This window comes from Anopheles funestus, chromosome 2RL, assembly GCF_943734845.2.
Source record: "Anopheles funestus chromosome 2RL, idAnoFuneDA-416_04, whole genome shotgun sequence".
Lineage (NCBI taxonomy): Eukaryota > Metazoa > Arthropoda > Insecta > Diptera > Culicidae > Anopheles > Anopheles funestus.
Genome location: NC_064598.1, coordinates 9678042 through 9705308, shown reverse-complemented (window position 1 = coordinate 9705308; position 27267 = coordinate 9678042). Strand labels below are relative to the sequence as shown.

Sequence of the window (27267 nt, the reverse complement as noted above, 5' to 3'; positions counted from 1 at the left end):
GGAAAATACACACCTCACTAACCTCGCCATTTCAGTTAGCCGTCAACAGAGTAACACCTCCCGCTCGGAAGGGTTTGTTCATAATGACTCGGTAATGACGGCACAAACCTTGAACGGGCATAGGAATTTTAGACCCTAATATCAAATCTCGATCGCAAAAAGGCAGGCCTGATCGTGGCCCTGAAACTAGTGGTACGCAGCCCCATTGCGTACGGCCGGCAAACCGTAACGATCGTAACGTGTGGCTTCCTGCACGTCATGCGGATGTCACCGGTGCGATGAACGTAACGGTCAAGTTCGAAGAGATGGTTATAATGATATGTGCATTCAAATGTTGTTCACGATACGGTATGCATCATCGAGACAAAATTTCAGCTCTAGCAAAGAGTAGAAAATAATGTGTTGAAGGCGATCGAACGATCGAGCGATCGACATTATATAGATAAACTTTGAAGATGCATGTTTCTGGCGTTTGGCGTTGTGGAGTTGCGTAAATCTTTTCTTTCTTATCACTTCCTTCCTGTCTGCTTGCTGCGATAAAAGCAATTATCTGTCATTTCTATTTGCTGGATATCCACTCTGCACGTATGAAAGATCCATCTCAATTTTCGTATGAAGTGCAATATCTATTCATTTTTTTTGAAGTTTTTAGTTACCGAACGAAACTTCCGATGGTCTCATAATCAACGGTAAAACCATTATCACGATCACTCCACTCCCAAAACACGGTCTATGGCCAATCTCCAATGTTGCACTTTCGCTATCGTAGATTTCGTAACGCTGGAGAATCATTTAGTGCTTTTTTTGTTTTGCTTTTTTTGTTGTGTTCATTTTCCGTTGAATTGAAAATTTATTTGAAATGAAATCAGTTTTTTCTCCTTCTTCTCCAAATGGATGTCTCGATCTTGCAGACATTTTAATGGAAATGTTAAGTGGTGCGAAAATCGTTTAAAAGATTACCTATACGGAGTTGAAACAATAGTTTAAAAACCCTGCTTGTTGTTCATCGGTAAAGAAAAGCTTAAAATTGATTGATCGGTATTTTGTAACAAATATACTTCATTTATATGTACGAAAGAATGAAAAATGATTTACATCCTTGCAAAAGAAAACATCAATCAATGATCATCCCAATCGATGGTTTTGCAGCAAGCAGCATTGCAATCAGTCGAATGCAATTTGCAAAACGATTTTTCTTTTATTACTCCGTTTCATTCCCATGATTCCCATTGGAACATATGATATTCGAACCGTTTCGTTATAGCGTTACATTCGACCGTTCGATAAACCGGTCTCGGCAAAGTCTGTCAAAACTTTGCGTGCCACCGATTGTCCTTCAGATTCGGATGACGTAACCAACGGTCGAAATCGTGGCCACAGTCAAAGGGAGTGGTTCGCGTCCTTTCGCTTATGGGAAAGTTGTGGTTCATGTGCAGCGCGGAAGCATAATTTAAACTAGATAACATAGATTAAATCGCACGAAAAGTTCTAAATATGTACAGTAATTGTAATAATACTTCCAACTAGCTGTTTTTTTGCCAGTGCAGATGTACTGCTGTAACGGATAATCCGAGCGAAACACATTCCGGCACAACAGCTGGTTGGTTGAAAAAGAAACGTAAAACCGGTTCGAGACAAATTAGCGACTTCTTACTAACTTTAACGATCGCTCAAGAAACAAGATTCTCTTCATTTTATGCGCGTGGATGAAGTTTTTAGTAAAAGGTACACATTTTTCTCATCATTTCTTTCTGTAGCTGACGTCACGTCAGCTGATCGGGATCATCTTTTGGCGAAACGGTTGACCTACAGTACGGAGGTTGACCGTTGGAAGCAATTGTGTAATGAAAATGTTTATAAACAAAAAATGAAACCTTATTTGGGAAGTAATCTGAGAAACATTGTTGAACATTAACCTATTAAAGATTAAAGAGAACTTTTGTTTGAAAATTTTGTATAAGACCTTTGGAAGATTTTATTTCTGAATAACAGAATATTAATGGCCATTTATATCTCCTTTTTCTTCATATTATAGGTAGTACATGGAGTGCAGTTGGAACCGTTGCATGTAATCCGGAAGCGTAGCATCGATCAACCACTTCGGATACTGATCGTTTACGATGAATCCGTCTACAGATTAGATACCGATAAATTTTCTCTCATTAATGTAAGTCTTACAAAATAAAAGCATTAATCTGTTGGTGGAAAACTTTCTTCTCATGTGTCTATTCTCATTCCAGAACACCATCTTACCGGAAGCGGTACGATTTTGGGAGCAGGCTCTGATGGTGCGCCAGACGAAGGAAACCATAAGACTGAATCGGAAATGTGAAAGCAGTCAGGTGTTTGTGAAAAACTCGATGACGTACTGTATCGATTCCTGCAAGCAAGCTACACTCTGTGGTGAAGTTCAAGTACCACCGGACCATCTCGACGTACGTAAAGCGAACGAACGTTGTAGAACGAAGCGCACCCTTGCTTATGGAACCTCATTGCTACTGTTTGCTTTCAGGTGTGTCGGGTTTGCAATTCTACCGGACAGGATTGCCACGAAGATGCAAATACAACAGCCGGTCCGGGCATTGCCAATGCGGACTTTGTGTTTTACGTCTCCGCGCTACAGTCGGAACGATGCCATAAAGGGCTTACGGTCGCATATGCAGCACACTGTCAACAGGAGGCAGCCCTCGATCGTCCGATTGCCGGTCATGCAAACCTGTGTCCGGATAGCATCAGCACCAAACCGCAGGAGCTACAAACGTTACTGTCGACGGTAAAGCACGAGATTCTTCATGCGCTTGGGTTTTCCGTGAGTTTGTACGCATTCTTCCGAAACGACGACGGTACACCACGAACGCCTCGCAAACCGGACACCGGCAAGCCTTACTTAAATGAAAAGTACGTTGGATACTGTTTCTGGAGGAAGAATTCAAAATAAAAGGTAACTCATTCATCATACGTGTTCTTACTTTTAGGTTCCAGATACACCAGTGGAGTGACGACACGATCCGCAAAGTCGTTCGCACTGATTGGGCTGTACGTGATGGTACGATTAACCGTACGATCGACATGTTCGTTACGCCGCGCGTGGTGCAGGAGGTTCGCGATCACTTCAGCTGTCAGAAGCTAGAGGGTGCCGAGCTGGAGGATCAAGGTGGCGAAGGAACGGCACTGACACACTGGGAAAAACGTGTTTTGGAAAATGAAGCAATGACAGGCACGCACACCCAAAGTTCGGCCTTTTCACGCATCACGTTGGCCCTGATGGAGGATTCGGGATGGTACAAAGCCAACTACAGCATGGCATCACCGTTGACGTGGGGTCGTGGATTAGGTTGTAATTTTGCCATGCGAAGCTGCAAGGATTGGATCACATCTAACACGTTGAGGTACGTTGAACTGACAAACGCAATAACTTGTAACCTTTGTTCGAAGTGTCGTTTATTTAATCACCCTTTAATTGCAGAGGTCGTTCGATTCATCCTTTCTGTGCAAAAGTGAAGCGCGATCCGCTACAAACGGAATGTACCGACGATCGAAGTTCGGTTGCGCTGTGCAACCTGGTGCGACACACAACGCCGCTGCCACCACAGTACCAAAATTTTGATTCCTTAGCACACGTTCCTGTCGGAGAGGAAGGATACTACGGTGGATCCGTTTCTCTTGCCGATCACTGCCCCTATATACAAGAATTCACGTGGCGTAGCAAAAATGTGGTCGTCCGAGGATCCCAATGCCAGTTCGAAGATAATAATCCCAGTAAGTTTCGAAGCATGTGATGTTTTTTTTCTGCTTCTAACCGTTTTGTGTTTATTGTAGAGCCGGAGAAAAACTTCGCACTCGAATCTTATGGACCTACGTCGAAGTGCTTCGATCACACCGAGAACATGTGGGAGGAACGTTCGTGCAGACAAACGCGTGAATGGCAGCACTGGGGCTCCGGTTGCTACCAGTACCGCTGCCAGCATGGTCGTTTACACATCCTGATAGCAAATAAATCCTACGAGTGTTACTTCGCCGGACAAAAGTTGAAAGTACAGCTGATGGCGGAAGGTTGGTTGCATCGCGGAGCAGTTGTATGTCCATCTTGCAAAGAGATCTGCAACGCCGAATTCGAGCGACGTGGGGAGCGCTGTAAAATCAGCGAAAGTGCGCCACCGGATAGTTTCTATCCGAGAGACGAGCTAAAGTGCAGCGGCGCTCATACGCCCCACGCGAAGGCATTGCTTTCGAGTCTGATACTTTTGTCATTGGCCACGGCCGCCAGTACAAGTGTTCCCCGGATATATAGCTAATCTTTGCTTCCTTCGGTGAGGTTCTACAGCAGCAATGCCGTGCATTGTGTGGGCAAACGTTTCGTATTACCGTTTTATCAACCATTTTATGTATGTGATACCTCTATCAACGTCGGCATCGGGTAAAGTAGCAAGAAAAAAGACCCCGATGTAACCAGTCATTACATCACGCAGTTAACACGAACTAATTATGTATTGTGGAATAATGTTAGTGCGAATCACCTAGTAACAAAATGCAAAAATGATATGAACACCACATCACCAAATTAGACCACCTGCCGTTAACATTTAGTATAAAAAAAGTAAAATTTGATGTGTAAATAACTGCCTAAATTCGCAAAGGACACCAATGGCACGGTGTATGGTTTTGTCCTTTCTTAACAACGCACCATTATCTTATATCAATCGTATGGCTGCAACATTCCATTCGTGTAAAGTGATAACTTATTTAATTTAATTTTATGATCAATTTTATATATTGTTTGTGTGCAAAAACAAAACATACGAGGGCAGTATTAATCGTGTCTCCAAATTCTTCGGTAGAATTTAATTTGAATACCCAGCTTAACATAACATCCCTTCTGCCATATGGTATGATCAAGTTCGCCAATTATGTGTTTGTTGTTTCTCAGTTTTCGCAAAAAGGCCATTCCAAACATATAAATCTAGCAAAAGGGGCACAAAGGTAAAACAAAAATGCAAAACTGCCAAAGTCATACGCTCTCGTACATGGATCAAATTCGTTTTTTTAATGGGAAAATTGTTGATATAGATAGTTATGAGTGGTCCATGCATCACATCCTTTTATTTGCTGGATAGCAATATCCTGAAAAATGTGCGTAAACGAGAATCGCTTAAAGATTTCCTTTAGAATCTTTCCTATTTCATTATTTTGTTGATATTTTAGTTTTATTTTTAATATTGTCGTTTTTTTATTTAAGGCTACCGTTAAGTAAGCAATAAAGCGTATTCGTAAGCAAGGCTCTTATACCTTTCAGTACTAAAAGTGTTTAAATTATTTCTGGATGCGTACGGCTGTATTTTTTGTATGAGAAAGGCACATATCACATGAGGTAGAGGTTTTTCCTTGATGCTACATGTACAACATCTGTATGTTCCTAAAAGAAACAAATATATATCCGACCTATGCTTATTTTTTCACATAGAAAAGAAACAATACAACGTATGAGCGAGTATGTTTCAATCAATAACATACTATTACCAAATTATATTAGAAAACGAACTTCGCGCGCTGGTAGTAAATAAATCATGATTTAAAAATTAAAAGGTTTCCACACGGCAAAGACACATGCCGGATGCTCCAACCTTTCGAACATGATGTATAAACAACGGGTTCGGTTTTCGTGTGAAAATGTTGTGACATTTCGCTTGCACCATCGTTTGATGCGAAAAAAGACTGGAGGTTTGTGGTTTAGCGGTGCACAATTTCTGTAAAAACGCACAACCATTTGTGTGTGTTTAACTAGGTTTTTTGGACCAAACATTGGTAATCTCTGTCGAGTGAGTAAGACTACAGTACACTTTGCAAAATGCCGCGGATAATGATTAAAGGAGGTGTTTGGCGGAACACCGAGGTAGGATGATTTGCAACCGGCAGGTATTTTCGCCGTGTACATCTGTATAACGCTTCACACATCTCTTTTCCAGGATGAAATCCTCAAAGCCGCTGTCATGAAATATGGCAAAAATCAATGGTCCCGTATTGCCTCGCTGTTGCATCGTAAGTCGGCCAAACAGTGTAAAGCCCGTTGGTATGAGTGGTTGGATCCAAGCATTAAGAAAACGGAATGGTCTCGCGAAGAAGACGAAAAGTTGCTGCATCTTGCCAAGCTGATGCCGACGCAATGGCGTACGATTGCACCGATTATCGGCCGTACGGCTGCGCAATGTTTGGAGCGGTACGAATATCTGTTGGATCAAGCACAACGGAAGGAGGAAGGCGAGGATGGTATGGATGATCCGCGAAAGCTTAAACCCGGTGAGATAGATCCGAATCCCGAGACGAAGCCCGCACGGCCCGATCCGAAGGACATGGATGAGGATGAGCTGGAAATGCTCTCGGAGGCTCGTGCACGTTTGGCCAATACGCAAGGCAAGAAGGCAAAACGTAAGGCACGCGAGAAGCAGCTCGAGGAAGCTCGCCGACTAGCCGCCTTGCAGAAACGTCGTGAACTCCGGGCTGCCGGTATCGGTGTAGGCAACAGGAAGCGCAAGCTGAAAGGAATTGATTACAATTCGGAAATACCGTTCGAGAAAACACCGGCCCCGGGATTTTACGATACAACGGATGAATTTGTGGTACCGATAGCGGCCGATTTTTCCAGCCTGCGTCAACAGACGCTTGATGGAGAGTTGCGCGTAGAAAAGGAAGCGCGCGAGCGGAAGAAGGACAAGGAAAAATTGAAACAGCGAAAGGAAAACGATATCCCAACAGCGTTGCTAAAAAATCAGGAACCGGCCAAAAAGCGATCGAAGCTAGTTCTTCCAGAACCACAAATTTCCGATCAGGAATTGCAGCAAGTCGTAAAACTGGGTCGTGCGAGCGAAATTGCGAAGGAGGTGGCCTCTGAAAGCGGTGTTGAAACAACCGATGCACTGTTAGCGGATTACAGCATCACGCCACAGGTAGCTGCAACCCCGCGGACTCCTGCCCCGGTTACTGACCGTATTCTGCAGGAAGCTCAAAATATGATGGCACTCACTCACGTAGACACACCCCTAAAAGGTGGTGTCAACACACCGCTACATCAGTCTGATTTTTCGGGTGTGCTACCACAAAGCCAAGCAGTAGCGACTCCCAATACCGTGCTGGCTACTCCGTTCCGTTCAATTCGCGGACCGGATGGAAGTGCAACGCCGGGTGGATTTTTAACACCAGCTTCTGGTGCGATGGTTCCCGTAGGCTCGGGCACGCAACCACACGTGCCCGGAGCAACTCCGAATTTCCTGCGCGATAAGCTAAACATCAACACAGAAGATGGTTTGAGTGTGGCGGAAACGCCTGCCGCCTATAAGTCCTACCAAAAACAGCTAAAGTCCTCGCTAAAGGAAGGACTAGCTTCGCTTCCGACACCCCGAAACGATTACGAAATCGTCGTGCCCGATAACGAAACGGACGAGGCTGCCGATGACGGATCGATGGATGTGGATCAAATCGTGCCGGATCAAGCGGACGTGGACGAGAAACGCAAACGCAACAAGCTTGCCCAGGAAGCGAAGGAACTTTCGCTACGCTCGCAGGTTATTCAACGAGACTTGCCACGTCCGCTCGAAATCAATACAACAGTGCTGCGCCCGTCAAACGAAATGCACGGATTAACGGATCTACAGAAGGCGGAAGAGTTGGTCAAACAGGAGATGGTAAAAATGCTCAACTACGATGCGCTCCGTAATCCAATTCAGCAAGCGCAACCATCCTCAATAAAGCGCCCAATGCTCGCCCAATATCAGGCATATCTGGAACAGCACCCGTACGAAAATATCGACGAAACGGAGTTGGCTGAAGCGCGCAAAATGCTCACAGCCGAAATGGGAGTGGTAAAGCAGGGTATGGCTCACGGAGATCTATCATTGGAAAGCTACACACAAGTGTGGCAGGAATGTTTGTCCCAGGTACTGTATCTACCGAGCCAGAACCGATACACACGTGCCAATTTAGCCAGCAAAAAGGACCGCATAGAATCTGCCGAAAAGCGTCTCGAAATCAACCGGAAGCATATGGCCAAGGAAGCGAAGCGTTGTGGCAAGATTGAGAAAAAGCTTAAAATTCTTACCGCCGGGTATCAAGCACGTGCCCAAGCATTGATAAAACAGTTCCAGGAGACGAACGAGCAGATTGAACAAAGCTTATTGGCGCTATCAACGTTCCAGTTTTTGGCTGCACAGGAAGATCTGGCCATACCTAAGCGTTTGGAATCATTAACGGACGATGTTATGCGACAGACGGAGCGTGAAAAAGCGCTACAAACGCGTTACGCTCAGTTCATCGAAGAGCTGGAAGAGCTTAATCGTATGATGGAAGCTGCTACCGCTAATGGAGTCGCGTATGGTAAGGATAATGAGCAGGCGGCACAAATGAATGGTCGGCATGAACCTATGGAGGAAGAAGAAAGAGATGATAGTAGCGTAGGAGCGAACGGTGAGAATTCCAGAAACGGTCCCGAGGAGGAACACGAGGATGTATCCAAAGAGTCAGTTAACTCGGCCGCGAAACTTACGCGCGAACAAGAGAATGTAGAGAATGACGGTGGTCAAAGTTCCGATGCGGAAGATCAGCCCGATGAGCAGGAAGGAAATGCACAAGAAAGCGATAGTGAGGAAGATGCAGAAAACTCCTCAGAATATCCCGAACCGGAGGAGCAGCAACAAGAGGACGAACGAATGGAGGAAGATGAAGATGAGGAGACTAGTGACGATTAAGGAAATAAGATAGATACGAGTATAGTGGGGCATTGTCCGAAACGGTCCAGTAGAATAGTCGTTGAGGCAGAATGCTTCCGATTTGGAATGGAAATCTTCATTGGATTCAACAAATAATAGTTAGAACAGGAAAGGATTGACAACTATTGCAAGGATATAAATATTTAGTAATAAGATACAATCTAGTAATAAGAATATGAAGCTACGCGCAATTCAAGACAAATATCCAACAATTGGAGCGTATTTTGATTCGAATTTTCATGCATTTTCCCAAACCAATAAACAATCGATGGCAGCACTGGAGCCAACAGCTGTTTTGACGTTGTCAGAAATTTTGTTTTCCCGTAGTAGCGTAGCGTAAACAAACTAGTTGTTTGGTGAATAGCGCCGTGGCCTTCTAGATAGGAGTATTTTGGTTCTGTTGATTCGTGATATACCATTGAAAGTTGAACACAATAATCTAAACGGTCTGCTCGTGCTCGTGCTCGTGAAAAAGCCGTAAAGTATGGATTCAATGCAAAACAGCAACAGAACAAAGTCTTGGACGGACGACCTGAAAGTGTGCAATCAAACCGGCGTTGGAGAAGCGATAAATCAAATCTACAAGTAAAAAACGCATGTAAAATTCTGTATTTCTGTTTTTAACAGTAGCTGTGCTCATTCTGTTCAATTTCAGAGACGATGGCCGTCGCTGCGAGGGCTACGAATCACGAGATAAGAAATGTCTTTGCATATCCGACAACACGTAAGTTTTCATTACACTCGCAACGACAGTTTGTTCTATTTAACTCTGATGTGAAAAACCATTTCAGCTCCCTCTATGCAATTTTATCCGGTCATAATGGTGTGACGGTTGCAGAAAATGCACTGCAAGAAATAGCAGCCGAATTGCTGTTGGGTCCGTTAAATGCTTGCAACACGGACGAAGCCGTCAAAGAGCTGATCCGCCAGTCGTTCATGTCGGTAGAAAAGAGTTACTTCGATTCGATTAATCCTCACGTAGCCACCAAGACCGCTATTCAGCTACACCTATCTGCGGACGGCATGAACCAGTACGAAATATCGCAACAGTTTGAAAATGTTCTGCAGAAACTCGATTCCCTGAACAATGCACTGTCAGTTGGAAGCAGTGCAGTGCTGGGGCTAATCCATCGGTCTCATCTGTATCTCTGTAACATTGGTAACTGCCGAGCGCTTTTATGTAAGACCGACGAGCATGATACGCTGACGGTGACACAGCTGAGTGTCGATCATAATTTGCTCAACGCGGAGGAAGCTGCACGTCTGTTCCGACTTGGGCTGATGGCGCAAAACTTCGAAGGAGTTCCACTGTACAGCACGCGTTGCATTGGCAACTATTTGGGCAAGGCCGGATATAAGGATTGTAACTTTCTTTCGAGTGCTTCCGCTGAACCAGTCATTTTCGAACCCGAAATTGTTGGTGGTATACAAATTTCATCATCTTGCCGGTTTCTTGTGCTGATGTCGAGTGGACTTTGCCGAGCATTGCATGACATCTTTCCCGGGGATGCATCGACGGGTAACCGTGAGCTGGTGCGTATGATTTCGGAGGAGTTTCAAAACCAATCTACACTCGGTGGTGTTGCTCAGTCGGTCGTGCATCGCATTGTGCAGGCGCATCATGATACGTACATGCAGTTGGTCGAAGAACACAAGCCTCTCACGTTCAACAGCCGCGATGATGTGACTTTGCTGATACGAAACTTCAACTATTCGCTACCAAAAGCGTTCGTGAACCGCAAGAACGGCAATCGCAGCTTAAATTCCACTACCTCATTCAGTTCTACCAGCTCGGACGCGACGCCTACGGATGGAAACTATTCTACCATTCACACGAACATATCCGTGACAAGTTCAAATATGTAAGTTAATCAGCCGTGCCAAGCAGTAGCAGCAAAGCAATAATTAACGCGGTTTTTTCGTTTTATCCCATATAGCACACAGTCCGGAAATCCTTATGATACGAATCGACGGATTCGTCCGCACGTGGATTTTAGTGATTTTTACAAACGTGTCGAAGAGGCTCGAAAATGTGGCGCTTTACCGCCAAACATTGAGTTTGATTAATTTGCGTATGTTACTTTTTAGCACTTTATGTTATTTTTATGAATCATAAATACAGTGAACCAGGATGTTTGACTGTACTACCGTTATAGATCAAATATATTTTAAAACAATAAATACAAACCAGATTCTATCGCGAAACTGCTTTGCAAAAGTATCCGTAGTATCTGTTCGCTTTTATAGGAAAAATGTGCTTTGCTTGTAACTAGGATGAGGCAAAAATTGGAAAAGAGCGTCGTCAGTAAATATTGCATTAAATGCGTTGAAATGCAACTAGGATTCAATAATTTCAAGAATGTTGAAAAATTGTAATTGTTTTTAATTTTCCCGATAGGTAAACCAAACTTAAATATATAGCGCATCGTGTGACAAGTCTGATGTCAAAATTATACTACCCTGCTTATATCAACCTTGAATTCGTGTCAAAAAACTTGAAAATTACAGAACGTCGTCGTCGACTGGAGTTTTTCCTGTATTTCCATCTTTTCAAGCATTTCGTAGCGAGGTGGAAAATATTGGAAACTACAGTCGACTGTTCGGTGCACGATGATCCGCCAAATGTGAATCTGTACGAGTGTGAATCCGCAGCGCTTGTGATTCGTTTTCGAAAGGGCGACGACAACAGGGAAAAGAGAGATTCACCATACCCAAAACGCAACCCGTCCAAGTTTTTTTTTTGTGTGTGAAAGGGTCACCGCGACGAAGGTGTGTGGTGAAAAGTGTTTTTCCGCTGGGTTTGAACAAACCGTGCTGCAAAACGGGGCGTTGGCGTGGATGGGTGCGGAAAAGTGCACACCAACGCCAGAAGCGCACAACAAAACCCGTTCGGCCCATGGGCTGGAAGTAAGGCGATAAAAGGTGCTTCGTCCATTTTTTGGGCTTGGTGCATACAAGTGTGCCTGGAGTGTTCGGGCGGTGACGGCGAAGGAGCAGAACGGGTGCGTGTGCGTAGGAGCTGCTACGAAGGAGTGCTGTGCGTGCGTGCGTGCGCGCGCGTGTTTGTGTTTTGAAGAAAAAAGGATGAAACACATTCAAGTGTCCCTTTGGCTGCACCAGCAGGCAGCTAGCAAATAGGGTGAGGCGTACGGTATATGTGTCAGGTGCGGAAGAAGGGGTTGCAAGGCAGCACATAAGGTGTGAAAGAGACGGCGAACAAACTTTCTTTCCGTGAAAGAGAGTGCACTGCGAGTGTCTGCTGGAAGGGTTTCGGAATGGTTTTCCTTCCGATCGAAAATCATCAATCGACACGACAAATGGTTGCTAGTCAAACAGTCAGAATGTAAACATGGCCTACTGATACTAAACACAAATCGCCCCCACGCATCAACCAGCCGAAAGGGAATCGTACCTACGCCAGTGCAAAAGCAGTGTTTGTGTGTGTGTGTGTGTATGGTTGGATCATTCCTTTTGTTTGGCGAAGCAACCCCGGGCAAATGCCTAAGCAGCAGCAATTTGGTTATATCGTCCGTAACAAATAATAAATAACGATAGCCATAAAAGAAACAAGGGCAAAAACCCTTCCTTGGAAAGCAGTGGGCTTTCCGAACGTGTGCGTGTGTGTGTATCTTACGTGTGAGTAACTGCTTGCACAAAGTTATCATCATCAGTGGGCGAGCAAATTGTTCGCGTCTGTTTCAATGTGTGCGAGTGCTTCTTTCTTGTGATTCGCGGTAAAAGGATAGTGAGCAAAATTGTTGTTTCCCTTCCTTCTGCTAGTTGGGAAAGGATAATACATGTGCTATGTGGCCGATGGTTTGTATTAATGGTTCATACGTCGCTAGATGATAGAGATACACAAAGTGAACGTCTCGACGGATGTTATCCATCCGGATTCGATGCAATCCGGCACGTAACGATGTGTTAAGTAATTGATTTATCGAAGAACGCATTGTTCGCACAAAACCGGATGACACCCTCCACACTGGAAAGGAAGCATTAGCGTCGTTGAATTGTTGTTGGAGCATTACGAGTAAATTAAGCTATTAAACATTTAGCCATTCGCCACACAAAAATTGCTATCAGCAACAAGGGCGTATAGCGAACGCAGGAGAAAGTATCGTATCGGAGTAAAAATGTGCGCACAATTGCATTCAGGTAAGAAAGTTTGAAAAAAAAAAATAAACATCAACGAATGGGGAAATTACGGCACTTACATTACCATGCATGAAATTTGTTTATTTTTTAATTGTGCTGCTTGCTTTGTTTACTACACTTTACGCTTTTTTTTATTGAAGATTACAACAACAATAAAATCATAAAACGTTTCTGCACGGATTGGTTCTGGCTTTGGGTACACTGAATATTAAAAAGAAAGTAAGCAACGCGCATAGGATTTTTTTTCTGCTGGCCTGCGTGTAAAAATATAAATAGTACCTACCGATTTGCAACATCAGTCAGCCTTGCATTAAACGAAGCAGGCAGTCGACCCCATCGGTCGCAGCAACCCCCATAGACGGATTTTGCTTCTCCTCCTGATCGATCAAATGGATGCGCGTGTGTGGATTGAATGATATGTTGTTGTTGATGAATATCGATTGCCTCGCGTTAACCTTACACCGACCACCCGTTTACCAACGGTGTGTGCGTGCACCGTTGTTATTATGTTTCAAGGATCGCTGACATGGCGTTGTTTGGTGTTTTGCGGTGATATACAGGGAAACACACATGATAAGCTGCGGAGAGCCCACTTTTGGAAATCGCGCAAGCGAATATGAAAGTGCGGAAGGTTGATACGGAAACACCCAATATGTTAGCAAATCGCCCAATATAGATACGAAATCGCGTGCAATTGATATAAAATGTCAGATTGGCGAGGCGGTTTGAATGCTGGGTATATACTTGTCGGTTCGAGAGTTGAAAAATGTAAACAAATATTTTTAAAATAATTTTTAATTAAATTAAGTAGTTTGTGCATTCGAAAATCGAATCAAAATTATTGTTTAATAATATAATTATAATATTATCTCGCTCAAACTGAAATTGCGAACTATAACTGTAAACTGTATTTCAAAAACATGCTAAAATTCAAATTGGAGATTTAAACCAGTGCCTATATACACCCGTGTTCAAAACTGTTCTGTTGAGAAGGCTAAAATTCGTTGGGATATAGAAAATATTTCATATTGGTCTACAAGCGAAGCGTCTACAGTTTTACGGATTAATCTTTGGCAAATTTTGTGTGCTTTGTGGATATTTACAAAATAGCATTACGTACGTTAGTTTTTGGTGTATACAATCATGCCCCTGAAGGTATGTATACGTTTAAAATAGTTCAATAGTTCATTTAAAATAGTGTAAAAGTTTAAAATTTCCGTGCCTTTTCATGTCTTGCAGGCACTTGAGTACGAAAGGAGTAATTTCTTTGCCGATGAATTTTTGCTTCAAGAACGTACCGTGTAAGAGTAAAGTAAGTTACAATTGAGCAAAGGACTGAGGCAAACTAACTGTAACTAAAATCGGCAATTTTTTATTTTATATAAGCAAACATGAGCTCTAGCCAAAGCTCTGAACTAGCTCAAAGTGCGAACGGGGCAGTGCAAGCACTTCGACGTCGAAAGACTACGAGCAACGAAGATAGAGCGCGTGGTAACAACGTATGAAAATGGAGCAACTCATGCTGCCATTAGCCAAATGCTGAATATAAAACTAACGACAGTTTACGGTATTGTCAAAAAATACCAAACAGCATTTCAGGTCGAAGCCAAGAAACGTGGTGGCAATGGGCAGAAAATATTATCGCAGCAAGCCATAAGCGATATTCAATGCTGGATCAATGACGATTGTACGGTGACGCTAAAATCACTCGCACAAAAATTGTTGCAGGAACACGGTGTGCGAGTTTCCACTACCACCCTAGCGAGGGAAATAAAAGGCTTCAACTACCCCTTGAAGATGGTGAAGCTAATACCGGAGCGGCGTAACGCACCGACGACCATCGAGGATCGGAAAATGTACGCCACACAATTTTATGGCGTGGCGCGCGAAGTTGGATTTAATGTCAGCATGCGCACGCTTAAAGAACGATCTCGGAAAGGTACGCCGGCCACCGCCACCGTACCACAAACTACGTAATATAATTAAAAAATATTTTTAAAATATTTGTTTACATTTTTCAACTCTCGAACCGACAAGTATATACCCAGCATTCAATCCGCCTCGCCAATCTGACATTTTATATCAATTGCACGCGATTTCGTATCTATATTGGGCGATTTGCTAACATATTGGGTGTTTCCGTATCAACCTTCCGCACTTTCATATTCGCTTGCGCGATTTCCAAAAGTGGGCTCTCCGCAGCTTATCATGTGTGTTTCCCTGTAATGCTGCACGCCTGCTAATTTGATTAGGGAGTCCCGAAACAAAGTCCAAAACTGATTGTGCACCTCTATCTCTTTCTGCTTGTAGCTTTGCAAAAATTTTGTGATTCAAGTCCTGTTTGCCTGACCAACTCATTTTTCAATGTGTTTTCCTGTTTTGTTGCAGAACTGCCCCCACGCGCCGACGACGTCGTTGCTGGACAATGAATCCTGGTCTATGGGGATGCCTGATACCCTGTGGACTGTCATATTGGTGCGAGAGTAAGAGTGGCAGCGATCCATGCATTACTACGGAGATGGGAGCAACAGCGTCAACGGACTGTCCCGGCTCTAGTGGCGGAGGTGGCGTAGGAGGAGGAATAGGAGGCGTAGGAGGGAGCGGTATCGGTGCAGGCGGTGCGGTCGGTGGCGGTGTTGGCGGTAATGGAGGCATGCTGGGCCTGTCGGGGATTACATCGACGGCCGGTATCACCACAACACCATTAACATCAGCCAATGGTAGTGGTGCCTCCGGATACGGACCAATGTGCGGTGTGGGCGGATCCGGTCCCGGCGGTTCGGGCGGCGGCCCCGGTGCCGTAGTTCGCGAGCGACGAAAGAAGGTGACCGGGTTTGCAACGCTAAAGAAAAAACTGATCCGACGACGCCGTTCATCGAAAGCCTGTGATCATGGTCGGGTGTTGCGGGAGTTCGTGTCCAGCTGGAGTCCGATGGAGCTGTCCGCACTGCTCGAGGAGTATGAATCTCTGGCGGCATTGAAGGACCTTTCGGTGCAGGCAGAACTGGCACGGCCACCAGCGACAACGTTTAAGCAGGATCTAGCCAGCCTGTACGATTTCAAGCACTGTACCGATTGCGATCTAGTATTCCGCGGCACGGTGTTTCCGGTGCATCGGGCGATCCTGTCGGCGCGTTGCTCCTACTTTCGCGATCTGCTCGCCGGCTGTCCCGGGTACGGGGCGCGCATTTGTCTCGAGCTGCGCTCATCGCCGGTAGATGTGGCAATGTTTTCATCGCTGCTGCGCTACCTCTACACTGGGGACCTGTGTACACACGATCCGACCATAGATGTAAGTCTGTTACGTAGGTTAGGGGAAGATTTCGGCACACCCAATCCGCTGGAGAACGATCTGCGCTATCTGCTGGAAACGGGCGACTACGCGGACGCAGCCATCGTATTCACCTCGGAGGGCGGTGATTATCATCGGCCCGATTCCGGCAGTTCGGAGTATGGCTTTCGGCCCAAGCTGGAGCTACCGTGCCACAAGGCGATTTTGAGCGCACGTTCGCCGTTCTTTAAAAACATGATACAACGGCGAACCCGTAACATCTCCGAGGAGCATCAGCTGCACGGGACGGACCGATCATTGCATGCGACGACACGGATCGTGCTGGACGAGGGTGTTATCCCGAAACGGTACGCCCGTGTGCTGCTGCACGCGATCTATCTGGACACGGTCGATCTGTCGCTGATACTGCGCGGCAATGGCTGTGGCAGTGGTGCGGGCAGTCTCGGAGAAGTACAGGCCCTGACGCACACCGGTCGTGCCAGGCCGTCACCGCTCGAGGAAGCGATGGAACTGTACCAGATCGGACGGTTCCTCGAGCTGGACATACTGGCACAGGGCTGTGAGGATTTGATACTGGAATGGCTATCGCTCGACACACTGGCCACGGTGCTGCGCTGGGGCAGCCAGCCGCACGGTTCGGCCTGGGTGTACCGACAGGCCTGTCACTATCTGCGTGAAGAATTCTCGGCAATCGTCGGTTCGCCGGTGCTATTTCAATTAGACAAATCGCAGCTGATCGAAGCGTTGCAGAACAACTTTCTGCAGGCGTCCGAGCTGGAGGTGCTGCAGGCGGTGCTAAAGTGGGGCGAACAGGAGCTTATCCGCCGGATGGAAGATCGGGAGCCAAATCTGCTGAGCCACACGGCACATTCCGTCACGCGCAAGGGCATCAAGAAGCGGGATCTGAGCGACGTTGAGCTGCGCGAAATACTGTCCGAGCTGTTGCCGCACGTGCGTATGGATCACGTGCTGCCACCGAACAACGAAATCCTCAACCAGGCTATCCGGCGCGGGTTGGTCAGCACCCCGCCATCCCACATGATCGGTGACGAGCGGGAGAGCTTACGCATCAATGCGTGGATCCGCGGTGGGAAGAATCATGGACTGTTCGTGCGTCCACGACTCTTTATGCCTTACTATGAAGAGGTGAAGGTGCTGCTGGAAGATCACATCGCTTCGCAGCAAATCGAGTTACTGCGGATGAGACGGTCGCGGCACCACATGCCCGACATACCGGACACGCTGTACATGGTTTCGCGGTTGAACAGTAACGCCGGCACAACGCTTGGCGGTGGTTCGGCTGCCGGTGTGGACGTTGTCGCTGCCACGACCGCACCCATTCCCGCACCGGACGCACAAACGATGGAATCGATGCAGAAACGTGATCAGAAGCTACGCCAAGCTCCCGGTTGCCAGCGTGCGCTAGCGCTGCCGCTTTCGAGCCGGTCGGAGATCAACCGACAGATACGGCTGCGGGTGGTGCGGGAGTTTAACTTCCCCGACGAGGTTGCGGATCTGCTAGAGAGCGCCAACTGCTACTGCCACGATGGAGAACCGAACGGGGCGAACAAAGGTCCGACCGATTATGACCATGACAGTCACCATCATCATCACCATGCGCATCATCATGCACATCATCGGCACGATCTGCATGCCAGTCAGCAATCGCTGGACGATGAATCAACGCCACCCCCCTCGCCGGCTATGCCCAGCAGTGACATGGACGCACAGGCTGCAGTGCATTGCTTCGGGCGCAACATGACATTCCCTCGGCAGCAGCCGCAGCAACAGCAATACCCCGCTCAGCAACAACCGTCAGCTCATCACTCACAGCGTCCATCGATGACACCGCATTCAATGCTAGCGCACGGAGTGCATGGGTCCGGGGGTGGTAGTAGTAACAGCGGCACTGGACCGGGAGGCATTCATGCGTCGATGAATAATCCACTTGCGTTGATCAGTGGAACGCACAGACGACAAGAATTGCCTTCGGTTATCCCGGGTGGAGACATTGTGGCGTATCGTCTGTCTGCTCCGGCCGGCAGTGGTGCTGTTGGTCCACCGGGAGGCATCGGTGGTGGTGGGCTAGACTTGAGCGAAATAGGGGCATGCTCGGATGGACATCTTTCGGACGTCATGCCCGACGTTGCCATGGCAACGGCTTCGCTTGGTCAGCTTCACTTGGGTGGAGGTGGTGGTGCTGCATCGGGTAATGGGGGTGGTGGTGGTGGTGGTGGTGCAGGAAATGGGTCGGATGTGCCGGAAAGCTTGCATCTTGATTTAGGTGACGGACCGAGTCACATGATTGGTGGTGCGGCTGTCAGTGGACTACATCACAACATTTCGGTAAGTGCTGTTATTCTTGTAAATTCTTAAGCAAATTTTTGTTCTTTTCAGGAGTTAGTTAGCTCCAAACGTTCGGGGTAGTTCTAGTGTTAAACCAACTCGTTTCGTAATGGTTACTTATGGGTTTTTGTTGTTGCTAACCTTCCAACAGCACCATCGCATGACACCAGCAACGACGACATTCCATCACTACATGACTCGAAACCTGTTGAACCCAATGCATCCATCAACATCGCAGCAAGCGGCATCACAATCTCAGCAACAGGTGCACCATTCGGCCCTGCAACCTTCTGCATCATCGTCGTCTTCGTCCTCCTCTATGCTCTTGGGTGGGCACTCTGCTTCCTCCCAGCTGCATGGATCGCAAGCATCTCTTTCACATAGTGGACAACAGCAGCAGCAGCAGCAGCAGCAGCATCAGCAACAACATCACGGTTCCCAGCAATTATTAAATGTGGGCTCCTCAGCACATCCGCAGCAACAGCAACAGCAGCAACAACATCAACAGCAGCAATCATCACAGCAACAATCGCTGGCCCAGCGGTCTTCCTCACCGTACACGTTGCATCGTGCCAGCCCGAGTTTGCCCCATAGTTCATATCACTCCGGACCACCGCGATTCTTATAGAAAAGGCTACACGTTTATCCCGATCGAAAATGCCTCTTCGTAATGCCTTTCTAAACAACAAAACCACAACGCACGCACTCACACGTACAGAAAATCTCATAAAAATTAAACAAAACGAAAAGAAGAAAAAAAAATACATAAAATGTGTGTGTGTGCGTGTGTAGCGCGTGAGAAAGTGGTTACGAGTAATAAAGTACTCGGAAAACACGATAAATGTGGTACAGTTTTAGCATTGCGGTTGGTAAAAGCTGCTCTGCGAACACTGGAATGAGGTTGAGCGGACAGTTATAAATAGTAATAATAGAATGCGGCACAGTACGATATTATTGGAACAAATTGCATTAGTTAAAGCGAATAATACTACAGGTTGATACCTTTGAAAATGAGCAACTATCTACGTAGGTGTATGGGACGCTGAAGCAGATTTCCTCCTGAATAGTGGATGGCCCACGCAAGAAATAAGAATGCCCAAGGTATAGCCAGTATAGACGATGATGGCACGACGTCAAGATTGGATAGTGGCGTAGTTCGAACCAACCATACGCAATTTGGTTGGAAAGTAGTGGGGTGACTTTATACTAACGATTACATTAATAATATTACCCACATAATTATTATTATGCTAACCTCTAAACGGTGGTTATACATTCGATGCGTCCTTCAAACTCGACCGATAATCATAATCAAATGCAGGATTCCAACGATCCACATGCATTGGAATTATGTTGTAGAGCTTTAGACAAACAAAATGTTCGAACTGGTGAACAACAAAGTACGCTTGCAGGGTTGCTGCAACGAACGCCAGTTTGTACATCGTCGTACAGCGTTCACAGGCGCAATTGAACAACCAACCAAGCAGCAGTTACCTAGCAGAAAAACGAAGAGATTCCAAACACTCTATGCTGACATGCTGTTGGCTCACGACAGTTGGTCTAACGGTTCATCGATGAAATGTTTTTCAAACTGCGAGTAAGAAAACTGTAATTCTATTAGTGTATAGGTTCTGGTTCGTAAGTAACAGGCCAAGAAGGCAGAATGTTATGACCACCAGGCAAAGATGTGATCGACGTAGTTAAGACATAGGTTATTTACGATTGCTATTGTTCGCACTCCTTAGTTTATTAATTCCTTCAGTACATTGAAGAGATGGCAGTGCCTCTTTTTATCTTTACACCTCTAATAAGTCTTTTAAAGGTTTTTCGACTATTGCTTTTGTTTGTTTTTATAGCAGATCGTAGTTTATAACTGATTATTTATTTATGAAATGTTTAGCTGAATTAAGTTTGTCTTATTTTAAAAATTCGTTTCATTTATCGATTACGAAGAAAAAGTGGTCGGAGAACAAATCCATTTTCTCTTCATACATAGAAACACGACATCGTTGTTATTTGGAGGCGAAGCGAATCCAAGGGTGTGTATTGTATTACATGCCTTTGTGTACAGATGATATTAAATTAATGTTCAGTTTACTATTCATTCATCGTTCATACAAAAGAAGATAATTTTCGAAAGCAATCTTTATGTTCCTTACGAAAAAGATGAAACAAAAAAAAAATTGTAAAAAAAATACTCGCACACACACAACACGGAATATAGAGGACGTCTTAACGTAATGCAAAACAAACAAACATATATTAGATGTACCTTAGAAAGAGCAGGAAGAGGAGGTGAAAAATGTATGAATGTTTCGGTTTCCATTTTCCGCCATTCGAGGAAAGTGAATTTGTATAATTCTGCAGAAGCGAAAAGAGGTGTCAAGATTTACATGCAATTGCAAATGTAAATAGGTATAGTACTACTCACATTCATCTTTTGAATCCGGCTCGGAATGAAGAAAGTTACAGTTTATTACAAACAAACAAAAATAACTCCCACTCTCTACAATAGCCACACAATGAGGAACCGAAGGAGGGAATGGAAAGCTAACGAAGTAAACTGCTCGCACTCATTACAGTAACAGATCGGAAACAAGTACTAAGAGATAATTACAGAATACAATGTTTAATGAATGCTGCCAATTCACTTGACACCTTATTTAGAATGAAGAAAATAACACGTCGCAAACTGTGGACAGTTCGTGAAACATTCGAACAGTAACAGCGCAACACGTGAGATAAGTTCAGCTTTCAGCATGTTTCGGATATTGTAATAACCAAATATCCGTTACAACCGTGTTCTCTCTATCATTAGTCGCTGGAACAAATAAGCAGACAGTAAAACAAACGGTTAAAGATGATCGGAAAGAGAATTCGTACAAAACAGCAGACACAAATCAAGCTAAACTCGTGGACGTAGAATGATTGAAAGGACCAACTGTAAATTCGTACAAATGGTCGATCTGTTAAAGCCAACTGAATGTGGGTGTGTGTGTGTGCGCGTGTGAATTAAGTACACAATTTAGATAAATCTAATCAAGATGATTTGCAGAGTACATCTGCTTCCATTCTCTATCCTCCTCCAATACTGTTGTCTCGGTCGTATTTAAACAAAAAAAAACAAGTGCGGAAACCAGCGGCAGGATTATCGGTAATTCTTGGACGTCGGAACCGATGAAGAAACGGAAAATATGTAGCTTATATAAACAATAATAATAACTATTCAAATTATGAAGTAACAATGTGTGTGTGTGCATGCGTGTATGTACGAATGGTAAAATAGAGAGATGGAAACAGTCCGTGAAATGCAAGCGACAAACGATCGTTCCTCTCGTCCTTGTGTTGTGGGATTACGATAAGTTATCGACAAATCCGATGAATGCGCAGTAGGAACAAAAAAGTACGCATAGGCGAACCGTGGAAAGCACGACACAAAACACAAGAAGTAAAAATAACGATGAAAAATAAAATAAAATACTATTTTAAAAATTAAAAGTCACATTGCTCATTACTGCTTTACCATTTGTTATTCAACATAAAATTCAAATTTCGTAATGGGAGGACATGTTTGTGCTGCACTGAACTGTGAACAGTGGTCGTATCCGTACGAGTTGTCATACAAAAACGCATACGCATGTGATGGAGTTTTCTAACGTCTTTTTACAGCATCCAACGCAAAAGATGCTCACCTCTGCATCACTCGTAATTACTGAAATGTTTATTTAGAGCAAAAGAGTTATTATTTTTAAGAAGAATTTCCATCAAAACAGTTTCCTCTGTGCTGTAATCAAATTGATTTCCATCGCCGCTTCTCTTGTCAATGTGAAGCGTTTCTGAAGCGTTTCCCTGCTGTCAGATGATTCATTATTGGTTTTGTTGTTCGGTTCGCGTGCGTCTGAAAATAGTGAAGCGACTACATTTTAATCTACGGCATTCGCGTTTTTACGGTAGGTATTTCAATGTTTTACTGCTTTTACACAGCACAATACGTTTATTATTAGCCATTGCACAAGTAGAACGGTGTGTTATAACTGTAGATCCACCGTTGTATCGCGTTCGATTATCGCTTTTCCAGACATATGATAAGCGCCATTGTTTTTCCCTCTAGATTTGGACAGCAACAAAAATGACGGTCGATTCCGATACCGGTGCTATGGTGGAACCATCAGCGCAGGAAAAAGTGAGATGCTATTTCGACGTTACCCTCGGTGGTTTACCGGCTGGTCGCATTGTGTTCGAGCTGTTTCCGGCAGTCGCACCGAAAACTTGCGAAAACTTCCGCGCACTATGTACGGGTGAAGCTGGTATCGGGCAAAAGACGGGAAAACCTTTGCACTACAAGGTAATGGCGTCGAGATATGACGGGTGCAGCTTGCATATTTACCCAAATTGTGTTCACTCGCTTTAGGGCATCATTTTTCATCGTGTGGTGAAAGATTTCATGATCCAGTCCGGAGACTTCTCGAACGGCAATGGAACTGGTGGCGAATCGATTTACGGAGGCATTTTCGATGGTAGGTTTGGAAGGCAGCAATGACCATTATCCGACCATTATTCACCCATGGATGTTTTTATTTTAGATGAACCTTTCACTCTGAAACATGATCGAGCATTCTTGCTCTCTATGGCCAATCGTGGCAAAAACACGAACGGCTCCCAATTCTTCATGTAAGTAGTGTGCGGTTTTCGTCGAACCAGCGCCACCAAAACCATTGCACGCGGAATGATACAATTTTCGCATAATAACTTCCGATTAATACCACTGATAAGTTTTCCTTTCAGCGCATGTGTAATTAGATAGTGGATAGCACACTCACCTACATTTTGTTGCTTTTGTACCCCTTGTATTCGTTACCTTTAGAGGGCCCGAGCTGTTTCAACGGAAACATATGCTCGGAACAGCTGGGTCTGCCCGTTATTAACGCCTAGGCGCCGAACACAGAGGTACGGAATAGATAGGCATTGTAGAGTGCAATCAGCTGCGGCCAACGACCGGCACAAACTCGTTGCAGTACACATTCCACGTCTACTTCACTTCATGGGTTTACAGAGTTCGGTTGTTCGAACTAGACGAACTCCTCACACGTTCGTACGTAAATGTCCGTCCGGCAGTTAGGCGCAGGATTGTGTCGTATCGGGAAGTTCGCTGTGTTAGTTCGCGGGCTCTTCGCTGTCCATCGAACGTGCAAGCATTGCTATGCATATGCATCCCGCGACAACCCCTCGTCCGTAGAAGGATCTGCTCACGATGTGTTTCGGAGACCGATAATACGTTCCTTCGATGTTGCAAATGTTTTGCTCCGATCCATGCCCTGCAAACAAGCAATTTATTTGCCAATCAATTGTTCTTTCTGTGTTTTTTCTTTCTCTATTGTAGTACAACGCAACCTGCACCACATCTTGACAGGTAAGTGACGAGCATCCGCCAACAGCTTCCAGACCGCTTATCATACGATCTGTCCTTTCTTTCTTCCATCTGTTTTTGCTAATAGTGTACACGTTGTATTTGGTCATGTTGTATCCGGCCAGGATTTAGTACGACAGCTCGAACAGCTACCGGTCGATCGTAATTCTCGTCCACTGCAAGATGCAATGGTTTCTAACTGTGGTGAACTGGTGCGGCAGATAAAAGGTATCGTTTATGGTTGTTTTACTAAAACTCTTCGCGGCATTCAATCTAATTTTGATCATTTTGCAGCAAAAAAGGAAAAGAAGAATAAGAAAGCTGCCGCATCCAGTGAGGAGTCTGAAGATGAAACGAGCAGGAAGCGTAAAAAGGATAAAAAGAAGAAACGCGGAAAAGAATCATCTCCGCGCACAAAACGTGCCCCGTAAGTTCATTTATGTTCTGCGCTGAAGGCATCGTGTGAATCAAACGAATTTACATTCTTCATATTCCATAGCGATGCGGATGCATCAATCGAGGAAGGAGAACTGGAAGATGAGATACACCCGATGGCTACGGTGACCAAAATCGATCCGGACGAAATCCCGGAGGTTTCAAACAAGTACCTAATGCGCAACGATGCGGCTAAGCGTGCAACTGTGCAGGAGGACGACCGTAAGCGCGATAATCGAGCAAAGGAGCAGAGAGGATTCGGTTGGATGAAGAAAAACGTACCCACATCACGCAGTGGACGCATTATCAAGGGTCGTGGACACTTTGTATGTTATCCCGCACGGGGGGGGGGGGGGGGAAACAGGCCAAGTTAATCTTTTGTTTTTCTTTCTTTTTCAAGCGCTATCGTACGCCATCGCGATCACGTAGCCGCTCCAGGAGCCAGACGCCGATTCATTGGCGCGCTGCTCAGAAACGCACGATTAAGATGACCGATCTGGAAAAGCTGGAAGATGAGAAACGGCAGCGTGAATCGGAGATCAAGCGTCGGGAAGCGGAACGCAAGAAGCGTCACGAGGAGCTAGCGAAAGGTGTTTCCAAAAAATCGTTCTTCGAGCTAAATCAAGAACAGGCGGTTACGCGTGAAAAATCAACCAGCGAATCACCGGATGCTGCGGCAAATGCCAAGCGTGCTACCGATCCTGCCAAGACGCAGGAAGAACCGGTGCGGGGCAAATCGAACGGATCGATTGATATGAATGCTTTGGATTATGAGCATCATCCGGCAGGTACGTCGGACACGGAGCCGGACGAAGCGACGCACAAAAAAAGTGACTCTTTAGCCAAAGCTCTCGGTGTGGAACCGAAAAAGAAATCCAACGATGCGGGTAAAGCAGATGAACGGCGCAAACCGGCCGACGATCGGAAACGCGATCGTTCGCGCAGTCGCTCGCGTGATCGTCGTCGGGGTGGTGGTGACGGCTATCGAGGTCGTTCACCACCTGGTCAGCAACGTGGTGGAGGAGGTGGAGGAGGAGGGAATCGTAACAGGCAACCGTTTGGATTTGGGTCGGGCGCTCAACATTACAATCGCTACAACCAACAGCAGCAGCAAGGTTCAAACAGGCGCTATGGAGGTGGAAATAATGTCGGTGGATCCTACTACTCACGGCCCCGTGGACGTTTCGGTGGCAATAATGAACGATATGATCGCGATCGTTCCCGCCGATCGCGCAGTCACGAGGGTGGTGGTTTTTCGCGCCGCTCGCGCAGAGAACGTTCCGTAAGCCACTCGCGTTCGCGTACACCCGAACATAGGCGTCGGCGTAAGGATAACAGCTCTACCGGCAGCTCCCAGGAACGGAATGAGCGCTCCAGACGTAACCGATCCGTTACACCAACCGATCGTCGCTCGGCGTCTCGCCCTGTCACGAGCGATAAGACAAAAAGGGAAAGCATCGCCAATGGCAAAGAGTTGGACAAGTTCAGGGACAAAAGTCCGGGCTCAGTTGCAACGGCGATCGTTGTCGCTGCTACTGCGGCCGTAGAAGCGGCAAAGCTACCTGCCGTATCGATTAAAACCGAGGACATGTCCGAAGAGGAAAAGGCGCGCATGCAGAAGGAAAAGATGTTGAAGCGAGCCGAAACGCTGCTGCTGCTGAAGAGCCACATGGAAAAGGAAATAGAAGAGCAGCAGCGCAAGGCTCGGGAGAAACAGCAACAGCAGCTGTTACTGCGCAAGCAAAAGGAAGAGCAGGAGGCCCGGGCCCTCGATGCGGTAATGGATTTGGCGCAGCTGAAGCAGCTGAAGAAGGAAACCATCCAAAAGCTGAACGCACAGGAAGCGGCACAGCGGATACTGGAAACGGTGGTCACTAATGTTAGTGCCGTTGCCGGGTCTGGCGCCACAAGCCAGAAGAAAAAGTCCAAAAATAGCAGCAATAAACGGCGCTCGTCTCGCAGCTCTTCGTCCTCCTCCTCCTCTTCGTCGGCTGCTTCCAAAAAGGAGAAAAGCCGTAAGAAGCGTAAGGATAAGAAGCGCAAAGCACGCCGCCATTCATCCAGCAGCTCTTAGATGAAATGCTTCACGGGTCAAACGGCCAGCTTACGAAGCATTGCCTTTCTTTACATAGTGCGTGCAAAAGTATGATTTTAAAACAATAGAGTTCTTTTCCTTTGGCGTGAACAACATACTTGATCTTCACTAATACCCATAAACGGGGTTTTTATGCTACTCCTGTCGTCACATAGCATTGTTAGTAATGCACGACTTATACCAAACGCTCGGTTTGGTACCAAAATTTCAACTGGAACTCTCCGCATCCGCAATGGGTTTCTATACTTAAGTCATAGCTAATCTGTTGAGGTTTAGCCTGCAAACCGACAAAGCTTGATGAGCCATATTATAGTAGTGAATCCTTGCATAGTTGACGGGTTTGAAGCAGAGAGCAGATTTGATCCCAAAACTCATGTGGCATGTCGGTAAGGCTTTTCAGTTCGGAGCAATGAACTGTGCAATGCTATTTCTTTGTAATTCGCATTTTCTTCAACTATATAAACATTTTCAATAAACTTGTCTCAATTTAAGGTGCAAAGGTTTGTTACACAGATTTCCTTCTTTGGGTTTGGATGTTGTTTTCCTTAATATTTTGAATCCCCCTTTGGTGGGTAATTAAAATCGTTCGTTAAAAATATATTGCATAACCAAAACACAAATCCGAGTGCGGTACCTGTTGGTATGCATGTCACTGTAAACTGTCAAAAAATCTACACAAATGGAAAAGCAATTCGCTAAACATCAATTCAAACCGCATTTTCCCGTCGCTTTTCTGTGTGGAGTTTTCAATGGGATAACTCGATTCGATATGATGATA

The 27267-nt window shown here is 45.5% G+C and overlaps 5 protein-coding genes across 5 annotated transcripts in view; all 5 read left to right on the top strand.

Moving 5' to 3' along the window:
- Positions 1-5292, top strand: part of LOC125764688 (leishmanolysin-like peptidase) — a 29127-nt gene extending 23835 nt beyond the window's left edge. The window contains exons 2-7 of the mRNA XM_049429195.1: positions 2036-2167; positions 2241-2435; positions 2513-2898; positions 2976-3389; positions 3467-3759; positions 3820-5292. Coding sequence (XP_049285152.1) covers positions 2036-2167; positions 2241-2435; positions 2513-2898; positions 2976-3389; positions 3467-3759; positions 3820-4295 — 1896 coding nt within the window. The 3' untranslated portion in view covers positions 4296-5292. The remainder of the gene's footprint in view (positions 1-2035; positions 2168-2240; positions 2436-2512; positions 2899-2975; positions 3390-3466; positions 3760-3819) is intronic.
- Positions 5293-5667: 375 nt separating this feature from the next.
- On the top strand, positions 5668-9067 carry LOC125764680 (cell division cycle 5-like protein). Its single transcript, XM_049429175.1, has 2 exons — positions 5668-5890; positions 5964-9067. Exons 1-2 carry the CDS (start codon positions 5846-5848, stop codon positions 8733-8735), a joined length of 2817 nt encoding a protein of 938 aa, XP_049285132.1. The 5' UTR covers positions 5668-5845; the 3' UTR covers positions 8736-9067.
- Positions 9068-9094: 27 nt separating this feature from the next.
- Positions 9095-11138, top strand: LOC125764727 (TGF-beta-activated kinase 1 and MAP3K7-binding protein 1-like). The gene is made up of 4 exons (XM_049429287.1): positions 9095-9341; positions 9412-9480; positions 9548-10618; positions 10694-11138. The coding sequence occupies exons 1-4, from the start codon at positions 9241-9243 to the stop codon at positions 10821-10823; spliced, it is 1371 nt and encodes a 456-aa protein (XP_049285244.1). The 5' UTR covers positions 9095-9240; the 3' UTR covers positions 10824-11138.
- An 83-nt stretch (positions 11139-11221) lies between these two features.
- Positions 11222-19566, top strand: LOC125764674 (BTB/POZ domain-containing protein 7). Its single transcript, XM_049429141.1, has 3 exons — positions 11222-12914; positions 15303-18552; positions 18704-19566. Exons 2-3 carry the CDS (start codon positions 15340-15342, stop codon positions 19178-19180), a joined length of 3690 nt encoding a protein of 1229 aa, XP_049285098.1. The 5' UTR covers positions 11222-12914; positions 15303-15339; the 3' UTR covers positions 19181-19566.
- Positions 19567-22386: 2820 nt separating this feature from the next.
- On the top strand, positions 22387-26988 carry LOC125764683 (peptidyl-prolyl cis-trans isomerase G). Its single transcript, XM_049429187.1, has 9 exons — positions 22387-22502; positions 22664-22897; positions 22964-23069; positions 23136-23223; positions 23933-23962; positions 24048-24187; positions 24254-24386; positions 24459-24720; positions 24795-26988. The coding sequence occupies exons 2-9, from the start codon at positions 22682-22684 to the stop codon at positions 26466-26468; spliced, it is 2649 nt and encodes an 882-aa protein (XP_049285144.1). The 5' UTR covers positions 22387-22502; positions 22664-22681; the 3' UTR covers positions 26469-26988.
- Positions 26989-27267: the final 279 nt, after the last annotated feature.